Source organism: Lolium perenne, chromosome 1, assembly GCF_019359855.2.
Source record: "Lolium perenne isolate Kyuss_39 chromosome 1, Kyuss_2.0, whole genome shotgun sequence".
NCBI lineage: Eukaryota > Viridiplantae > Streptophyta > Magnoliopsida > Poales > Poaceae > Lolium > Lolium perenne.
In genome coordinates, this window is record NC_067244.2 from 177,813,368 (window position 1) to 177,823,980 (window position 10,613).

Here is a 10,613-nt window from a genome sequence, read left to right on the forward strand (position 1 = left end):
GCGCGAACTGCAATTGGTCAGCGGAGATGCTACAAGTTTCGAGCGATAGATTTGAAAACTGTCACGATCGGTGTTGAAAATGGTGCTACAAACAGTCATCAACGGTGTTGGTGTGCTGCAAACGGTCAGTGCATGTGCTTCAAAATGTTAGTCGCGGTGTTACAAATAGTAAGTAACGATGCTGCAAGAAGCATGTGACGGTGCTTCTAGACGGAGTTAGGATGCTGCCGACGGTGTGCCAGCGAGTAGCTGACGGTGCTACGATAGTATAATTTTTTCTACAAATGTTCTTGGTTTTTTCTACTTTAGTATAGAATTGTTGCTATAAGATCTCCGACGAGGTCTACGATGAGGTCGGTTTTGCTTCAATAGCACAATTTTTTTGCTAACAGGCGGTGAGGTATGCGTCCTTAATCTAGGCGAACCTTTTTTTGCTTCAGTGAAGCAAAAGCGGGCCTTTTTCTGTTGCGACGAAGCAAATTAATGATTTTGACGGAAATTAGACTCGTGTCATGGGAAAAATCCTCAGGATTGTTAGCACTACCCCTTTAATATAAGTTATGTTATCATTTTTATGTAATTTTTTAATTAAATTTAAAATGCTAATTTCCAAAAAAGGAAAATTACATTAGTCGCGGCGGAGGGAGTAGTATCTATGGAAGATCCAAACGGAACATAGGTGTCGCGGAAATTCTCTCAACAATTCGACAATCTACTAATAGTGAAAGATTCAAGCATATGATTTCTTCGAGATGGCTCATTTTGAATTTGAACTTACATTTCATTTCTTCTTTTCATTTTGTTGATATCTTTAAGATACTCATGAGAGCTCACTCCAACTTCTTCTTCAAGACATACTTATTACTTCATCTTCTTCATTTTCTTATGTTGTAATCTTGAATCCAACATATGGGTCAAGCATTGCATATAGATAAATCCTACAAATATAACTCAATGCAAATATTAGTCCACATGGATTATTATTAATTACTAAAACCACACATGGGAGCTCCATGCACTTTCACCATCATGCACCAACGTCGCCATGGAACGAGGCGTGGGTGTGTGGCCCACTCCTGCGCTGACGACTCTTGCGTCAGCTGCGGAAACACCTCCCGGACCAAGGCCTCTAGCTCCAACGGTCCAACTCCGACGATACTGGTGCCCTGGCCCTATCCATGGGCTTCGTCGATGTACGTCGACCTGGCCGCAGATGACGACAAGGAGTAGGCGGTGCAAACGGCGCAAACCCTAGGGTTTTATCACTTTTATTTTTAAAATATTTTTATTTTATTTACCCTATGCAAATCAAGTTCTTATCGAATAAATACTAATCGAAAAAGGGATCTTGCCGCTGGGTTTACCCCGATCCAAAGGGATAATGTGACTCTACATTCGTAACTATGGGATAAAACAATTGATGTGTGAAATGAGTTGCAATCAGATCAGATAATTTCTTTGACAGTGGAAAGCAACCTATATTACTCAAAAATAGTTAAGTATGAATAGCAAGAATAAAACAAGAAGAATCATATATCCATCTAGCAGGACCTGCATCATTTGCATGCTTTGCTACCTCATTTGCTACATCATTCAAATATCTCGAACAATATACAAAGGTTGCTTTCGCAAAATCTCTCGCTAGTTGAGCATAATCATTTAGAATCACCGCTGATGGGCAGATGAAATACTTTATCATTTTCCACACATTTTTTGGTGGTGATTATGTGGCAAATAATAGAAGTGTAAAGAAAAAAATGTATGGTAAATCAGATACTTCCTCCTGTCCAAAATAATTGTTGAAAAATAGATGTACTATGTACACACTAAAATATATCTAGATGCATTTTTTTGAGCAATTAATTTGAAGAGAAAGGGAGTACCAGTTTTTAACTTTCACCAAAAAAATTCCCTTTCACACACGGTCTTTGCAACTTCGGCGGCCACTCCGCCCTCCTCTTCCCGCCTACTCAGCTGTCTCCTCTTCCGCTCCCCATCTCCCCTCTCCACTCCGGCGGAAAACTCCCGCTTTTCGGCTTCAAACTTGCTCCCAATCCACCGCCATGACGCGCCCTAGCCGTGAATTCCCCTATGGTAAGCGCCTGTCCTTCCCCATCTCCCTCCGCCGCGCAAAACCCTAACCGTAACTCACTCGGTCGGCTCCTCCCACTCTCTGCAGCTCCCGGGACGCCCCAGAGCGAGCTCCTCCTCGCGGCGGCCGTGGGCGACCTCGCCCTCCTCGAGCGTACGATTCTACCCCTCTCCCACCTCTCCTCGTTCTGGCCGTGGTGTGTGCCGGCCCTGATTTGATTTGGGGTGCACTGATCGATCCGTATGTACGTGCAGGGATGGCGAGGAAGCTCGACGGTGGTCGCGGCCGCCTCGCGGAGACGGTGGAAGCCGTTAAAGATCACGGCGCTGGGGCGCTGCACCTCGCCGCCGGAAACAAGCAGGCGGAAGTGTGCGAGTACCTGGTCGAGGATGTCCGGGTGGATGTGGATGCCGTTGACATATGCGGTGTGTCTTGCTCTCTCATTTTTTTTTTTTAACATGTGGTACATCATTCCCAGCATGTGTTTGCTCTGGATGTTGCCAGCAAAACAGTAGCCATCAGGGAAGCCCTGCAATTCAAGCATTCATAACATGGGGTTAGATCAGATATCTTGACAATATATTTGGTTCATTGCATCATGCATGAGATTCTTTCTGCCACTGGAGGTTAAGATGGACAGAGCAATTCTGCTTACACTTACATGTAACTAGTAATGTGATTATCTGATTTTGTTTCGACAGGCTACGGATTACTTCAATCTAGTGATTGTCAAGCAACAGTTGGTGATACTGTACAGTCTAGGCAGCAGCCTTTTAGCTTAAAAAAAACATGTTACTCCATCTCAGTTGACAGTGATTATTGTGCTTTACCTGAGATCGAGCACATTCACGAACGGTGATGATCCTGTCCTGATCAGGGTGGAAGCACATGCCGACCTTGCCCATTGGCTGGGGATCTGTCACAGATGTGGGGAAAGTTGCCCTCCCAATCGAGCCTCCCATACAGGCCTTTCCACTGATTGTGCCTCTTGGCTGTGTTGGGCAAGCACCAAGGGATCAACTCCACCGTTTGCCCGGTGGATAGCTTCACCTGCATCCACATCATGAAAATCAGCTACATCACATGCTACAGTTATATAGAAAGTCTGAATATATGCATAGCAAAACTTCATTTGTTTGTTCGGATGTAAATGCATGAATCTCCCTTTTCTGGTCTGTTCTTAACAGGTAGAACACCTCTGGTTTGGGCAGTTACTTGTAAAGATGGAAACGTGGATATTGTCAGCTACCTTCTTGATCACGGTGCCAATCCAGATAATGTCGACAAAACAGGGTTTACTCCTCTCCATGAGGCTGCCAAAAAAGGTTATTCTCTAAAATCTCTCTCCTTTTCTCCCTCTCTTAGTTGGTTACTCCTATGAATTGCACTGTTGCCATTACTTTTATCGGCATGTCTTAAAGTGAATGTTTGATAAACCGTGGAGTCTCCATTCGCTGGATGAAGAGAGGCAAATGGGATTGCAATTGTGGGAGATAGATTGTTGTATTTGCGCTAACGGAGTAGAAAATATAAACAAAATATTTTCTCTGCCATAGAACCAGGTCACAAATTGTTCCTCTGTGGCTCTGTGCATGGCCCATTTTGTGCGCAAAGCACGCCCATCCACACAGTTATCGTTGTGTTTGTAGAATTGATTCATGTCACAACTAAATTGGTATGAGTCGAAATAACTGAAGTGGAGCATATAATAATTGCTAATGAAATGAATTTTCAGGTAGTTTATTATATTTGCATTTCTAACATCTGATTCAGGGCACTGTGAAGTAGTAGAACTCTTGCTCTCTAGAGGCGCTTATGTCGATCCATTTTCTACTGATCATGGAACACCGTTGCATGTTGCTGCTAAGCATAAGCAGGACAGCGTCATGAAGATTTTGCTAGATCACCATGCAGATGTAAGTTCCACAATACGTTTCCTTACAGTCTTCTCACAGCTGTATTTGATAATCTTGGGCCATCTGCTTTCTCTATTTCTCACAGTTCTGTTTTGCTATTTTATCTCTGAAATCTGAAGAAGTACACAGAGTTGCGCACATTTGAAAACCAGATTTACATTCTCCTTTTACTCATTAATTGGTTGTACAATCATGTCCCGTCAGAATTTTAAGTGATGCTGAAAAACTAGTTTCACTGTACATGCCTGTTCTGTAGTAAGCAGAGAGTCGTGGGCTCTTTTCTCTGAATTACATGCTTCTTGTGTACACATAGTTTCACTTCTAAAGTTGAAAAGGATCATCACATAGCAAATTTCAATAGACAGACCTCCACTCATTTCCAGTGAAATTTCATGTCTCCACCTTTATTATCTGTTAGTATGCCAAAATTTTCAAGATCGAAGTCTGCACGTGCTAAACCACTGATATTCTGATGCCGTTTCTCTCTGCAGATTGCTTGCCCTGACAAGAAGTAGCTTAGTTGATTAGTAGTTTCCTAGGGCCTGTTCGATATTATTTCCCTTTTTGCAAATTAATAAATTTTGTAACGCAAGAATCACTTCATATACACCTGTAATAAAGATTAGACCTTATGCATTTTTGTTAGGAATATGATATATCACATCTGTCAACTAAAAAGTATCCCATGCAAGTAGCCACACTTACTGCCGTAACTATATTAGGAAATGGTGGTATAAGTCCCACAAACTGATAACGATGTTTTAAAAGAATGATCAACACTTGGTGTCCTATTATATTGGAGATAAGATCTACTTCGGGAAGCTTCTTTGCTCGTGGGTGCTGCTACAGTCATGCTAAAAGGATGAAATGTTGGAGATGATTATAGTCGGTACAAGGATCATGGAACTGATGAGGAGCATCGAGGGAACTAGAGAACAAGGAGGGCAACATGCGCGAGCTTTTGGATATTCCTACTAACAAACTATCCTAAGAGACCGATCTGATAGAAAGTGGACATATAATGTTAGATTATTGATGATGTGCATTTTCCCCATCTCTTCTTTTGCGATGCTGCACCAACTGCCCTTGTTTTTTTTTCACCTACTAAGGTTCATTATCACAGTGGCATGGTTCCACCTTTTGTGAATGTTTTTTTTTTATGTATTTGGTATTTGTCATTAATATGCGGACCTAGTTACCTGTTTCTCTTTTTAGTGCAACAAGATTCTCGGCAGTTTCTGCTCACCTCTCATGCTTGCTATCCATAGTCGCTCAGTGAAATGTGTGAACCTACTGCTTGAGGTACTGCTCCATTTTATGCATTAAGCTGAAAATGTATCCCAGTTTAGCGAAGATGTGGAGAGATAAATTGTGTCAATATTGCTCAGAGGAACCATCTGTGATTCTGTTATATGCTAGGCTGGTGCCGATGTGAAGGGTATGCGTACTACGACCCCCTTGCAAAGTGCTGCAATGGGTGGCCTAACTGACGTCTTGAAGCCCCTATTGGATGCTGGTGCAGATCCTGATGTCCGAGATGAAGTAAGTTTTGTGTTCTACCGGTGTATATTTTAATCACACCATGGTTGGTTGTTCACACGTGTGGGTGTAACATTAAATACCTAAGCATTGTCCATTCTTAAACTTTGGTAATATGATTCCCATAGTCAGTCATATCTTAGTAATAGTTAACTCAGGTTAGGTGCACTAATATAAACTCAGTGATGAAAATTTGTAGTAGTAACATGTAAACTGTAATGCTACAATTTTATGCCTACTGATATCTCTTTGTCAGGTGTAACTTACTAGCCTTTTTATTTTCTCTTGAAAAATAATTTTTTGGAATGACAACACATCAAAATTCTTAAAATTACTACAATTTCAAGAAATAATTTTCATTGATGTATCCTGCCAATTTTAAATGCCTTTCCTTCCCTTGCGATTTGAATTTCTTATATTAGGAAGACGTGCTAGTTTTTGAACCTGCCAAATAGTATGTCTTTTATATTACCTAGCCACCTAGGGACTTCCAACAACCAAACGACGTCAAAAGATAAAAAAATGAACAACAACTTCAGTCCCAACTCCCAAACATTTTTTTTGCAAAATAGTCCCAAACAAGTTGGTGTAGGATAGAGATGAAACCCAACAAAAAAAACACAAGAACCAAAAGACGTGAAAGGGGTAAAAATAAAAGGTAATATAGCACTAGTAATAAAAGGTACTACTCCCCCCAACCCATAATACTTGTCGCTGAAACAAGTGAATAGACACACTAAAATATGTCAACATACATGCGATTAGCGACAAGTATTATAGATCGGAGGGAGTAGTAAAATTGCTAGTGATGAAACATTATTTAGGAAATCGCTGCCTCTTTTTTGGATAAAAGGATGAGTTAATCTTCTGCCGTCTGCATCTAGGATGCACACAGTCAATAGACTATGACAAAAGGGAGTTGCTGGATTATTTGGAGACATGTGCACTGCCTTATGGATAAGGACAAACTCATCTTATGACCTACTTTTTTGGCATGAATGAAGTGCTATTGGTCAAATTTCGTCTGTACACCTTGCATGCTGCTTAATTTTTGTTGTTTTTCTCCTACAAATACATTGGTGAGATTCAACTTCTTCTTTTCTTAACAGTTTGGTCTCTTACCAATACAACTCGCGGCATACTTTGGTACACGCAAAGATGTCGAGATCCTATTTGAAGTTACTTCTTCTCGTATTCCAGCTGTACATGATTGGAGCGTTGATGGAATAATTAGTTATACTGCAAAATCAGAGCCAAAGTTGGAGGTATATATGATGAAGAACATCATGGGTATATTAGAATATATTTACTTATGTGCCGTAGTGCTAAGTAAATTTGTGAATGAAACTGTTTAGGTAAGAAACTCTGTATCCATCTCTCATACTGTAAAGACTGTTGATCTTGCATTTTTCATGAATTCTCCCTTTAGACACTTAAGATAAAACTTCTATCCTTGACACTAGATGACATTCCTTGGTTTTGGTGTTTCATTCAAAATTGTAACTCACCATAAAAAAATCATGAAGAAAAAACAATCAAAGATGGATACAATGAGATCCGGTGGGGCATGTCAGAGTTTCTGCTTGTTTATGGTAAAATCGTACCAAATAAATGAAGTTATAACACATTTGAATATGAAAATATTTCCATTCCTTTTTAAGTTCCTTGCACATAAATGCCGGCAATCTCGAGGCTGTTTAATTTCTATTTAAATTTTCAGGATCACCCTTTGTCTAAAATGTCAGTAGCTAAGTTGAAAGAAGAAGGCGACAAAGCTATGCATAAAGAGGATTACAATGCTGCATTAGAATTCTATACCATGGTATGCTATTGCACTATTTGTGGTCCTGAAGTTAAAAAATTTCTTTTCCCCTACTATCTTTGTCTCATTTGTATCCATTGCATTGGCTTACATCACTAAATGCTCGTGCAAACAATGCATGGGCTTTATTCGCATTTTTTTTACACTTTTTATGTTGTATTTCTCGATATGAGGAGAGGAGTGTGAACGGTTAATTGTATTGCACATCCCAAGGACAAATATGTATCACAACGCTCATTGACACTCAAAACCATGTCCAAAAGTGTATAGCCTTTACAATATTCACGCTTGTGAGTTATGGCGTGACGGTGCCCTTGTTAGTGCCAACACAGGCATACCTGCGGGCCTGCAGAATGGAGGTGCTCTTGAGCATGTCACTGCTGGAGTGATTGCCCCCCTTGTAAGACTTTTATATTGACATCACCGAGCAATGTCACCTTCACAATGCCCCTGATAGCACTACGGGTGAAGCAATGAGCATTTGGTTTCCTGGCACAACCTACACTGGTCCTGTCTCTGCAAATATGACCATCGCCACGCCCACAAACCGTCTGAGCATATTTCCTTAATTAAGATGGTCCTTCATTGAGACCATGTTGGATCATGATAACCACTTTCATCACTGTGGTTTTAGTTTGGGTTTGGGTGGTGGTTGGGTTTTGTTTGTACCTATGTAAGGTACAAAGTTTAGAACATAATGGAAAATAGTATACCATGTGGTATATCGTCTAGGATTAAGAAATAAAGAAAAGGTCTATCCTGTTAGTTTTTCATGGTTACATTTACGATTTGAATTTGTGCTCCCTGTTATAAGGGGAAGTCCAAGTTCGTCGTGGAATGGGGACAATTATGGGAAAGTGCGATCAGTGCGTGCCTAGCAGATGATCGAAATGTATCTTAATTTTTCCATTTGCTTCTTTATGCCTCTGCTACAAAATCTTAATATCTTTAGATGCCACATCGCCACTTATATGTTTTTCGGTGTATCTCCAAATCTTTGCTTGTATGTTTGGATAGGTTATCAAATGGTTTAGCTTTACCTTGGTGAGTGTAGATGTGTGCATAGACTCATTGACCAAGGTTGAACTACGTATAAGAGATGCGTGCATGTATACATTCCATGCATTGTTGAAGAAGAGGCACAATGGGAATATAGAAACTCCTCTCACTTCTTGACGTGCACATGGACAGCCTTGATTAATTAGCTGCTTGTGGGAGCAGTTTTGACTTAAAACTGTTTCCACTTTTCGAAGACCTCCATATGTGATTTATCTCGTCATTCATGATAAAAGCTGTTCTTTGGTTGGTATTACATATTTGTCAATTCATTTACTTTCCGAGTCTTTGTCCTAGAAAAGTGAGGATTATATGCAGATTTGTCAGAAAATATGTAATTGTTCATTTGATTTATCGGCTGTAGGCTATGGTTATTGATCCTGACAATGCTGATTCAACCTTGATGGGCAATAGGGGTTTTTGCCGGCTTCTACTGGGCAATGGAGAGGGTGCTTTAAATGATGCCCTTTTTTGCAGGACAGTGCGACCTGACTGTGCAGATTCATGCTGGCTGCTGGGCTACTCATATGTGCAACTAAAGGTGATACAGAATCACGAGTTGGCACTTGCTTAAATCTTGCCGCTAAACCTTTTGGACGATCCACTCATCTCTACATCTTCATTCTCAGGTGTATGAAAAGGCATGTGATGCATTTCTTGATGGTCTCAAATTGAAGCCAGGGTTTGTTGGAATCGAGAAGGCGTTAAGGTAGCATATTTGATATACTTTAGTAGCCTTCTTTGTTTAAAGTCTAGTTTGTTGCGACTGCTTAGCGGCATCAGTTCCATGCTTCCATTAGTATGGTAATGTTTAGACAGTTAGGGAGTGTGTCGAGACTGTACAAAAGCAATCAAATAGACAAACTTGTATTGCCAAAAAAAATATGAGCATGATATTTTGTGTTTGTACATAACCCATGAATAATATGGCCCATTTCAACATGAACATTACTACTGGAAAGGCATTCAGATGCTTTGCTGATCATATCATCTGGAATGTGCAGGGAAGCTCTGAGATTATTGAAAGAATCTCACGCTGACAAGAAGAACGGCTCGGAAGGACTATCATGAAGCACGTTTTTTCCTTTGAAGAGAGCAATTTGAGACGTCTTGACTCTTTTGACAAATTGCCTGCTGTGCGCTGAAGGTGAAGAACCTGGTGCTTGATTGCCGGTTGGACTGTAGGTTCTTTGTGTCTGTGGCTGCAACCCTGAAAGCCTGACATTTTGTTGTCATATGCATACTGGCTGCGTAGTGCTACAAAGTAGAAACTGCTATTAATATCTATTACCTCCGTTCCGAAATGTAATCCTTTTTAGAAAGCTAAATTAGCTGTCTAAAAAGGCTTGCATCATGGTGATGATTCGGCTGTGTATCGGTAGTTTTGGCGCTCTGCATTTTATTTTCTTCCAAACAGATGTCTGCGGGCCTTTTTTATGGTGGGATGATAAGCAGTTCGTTGTCCATCTATTTGTTGGAATCGATGTTCTCTCTGTGCAATCAGGTCGAGAGGAAAGAAACTGCAGCGTCGGTGTGTTGTAATCTTAGCCGGTTGAGGACTTTGTTAATTCAAAGTCAGGCTCAACTAGCCTGATGTTTAAAATGACGTGCCTGCCGTAAATTTGCAGCAGGGGGGACTTGAATGGCTGACTTGTCTTCCACCTCCTCCGCATCATTGCTGCTGTCCAAACCACTTTCACGAGCTCGTGCGGAGCACTAGCGACGTGGGAGGACTACGAGCTCAACATCAAAGCCTCTCTAGGGGCTCAGGCTAGGCACCTACGGCGCAAGCGCCTCCACCAGCTCGCCATGGCTGCCCATGTTGCTCCTTGCGTCGCTGATGACTTGATTTTGTCCGTGTTTGTCACGGTGTTGATGTCTAGTCATAATGATGCAAGTGGGTTAATATTAGGGTACTCTTTACCCTCTTTAGTCTAAAAAATGAACCAACTTTTTTGATGACATCATCATAGTTAGTTCATTTTTTGCACCACGGTTTATCCATTTGAATCTCTATCCAGGCATGCGCTCCGATGTCGTGTCATGACTGTGTTCTTCAGCTCCTCTGCTGACGTTCCCACTTTTCGATGCAAGGAAAAAAAAGAAGAAAGAATAAAAGATAGTGGGAGAAGAAATGAAGAAGTGCATTGTCTAATTTGCACTCTTAAACTTTGCTATAAAGGGTTGC

General features: G+C 41.0%; 1 protein-coding gene across 7 annotated transcripts; it reads left to right on the forward strand.

The window, feature by feature from the left end:
- Positions 1-1,923: 1,923 nt before the first annotated feature.
- LOC127314110 (uncharacterized) lies at positions 1,924-9,889 on the forward strand. Of its 7 annotated transcripts, none has more exons than XR_007859411.2 (12): positions 1,924-2,094; positions 2,180-2,245; positions 2,347-2,517; positions 3,280-3,417; positions 3,866-4,008; positions 5,224-5,310; positions 5,428-5,550; positions 6,657-6,812; positions 7,268-7,369; positions 8,908-8,966; positions 9,055-9,134; positions 9,430-9,489. XR_007859411.2 is itself a non-coding variant. In XM_071820046.1 (12 exons), the coding sequence occupies exons 1-12, from the start codon at positions 2,064-2,066 to the stop codon at positions 9,494-9,496; spliced, it is 1,317 nt and encodes a 438-aa protein (XP_071676147.1). In that variant the 5' UTR covers positions 1,925-2,063; the 3' UTR covers positions 9,497-9,889. The 7 variants fall into 7 exon arrangements, 6 of the variants coding, with proteins under 6 accessions (XP_051200544.1, XP_071676152.1, XP_071676147.1 ...); XM_071820046.1 differs by having other exon boundaries at positions 1,925-2,094; positions 3,304-3,417; positions 8,790-8,966; positions 9,430-9,889; XM_051344578.2 differs by having other exon boundaries at positions 1,926-2,094; positions 8,790-8,966; positions 9,430-9,889.
- The last annotated feature ends 724 nt before the right edge of the window (positions 9,890-10,613 follow it).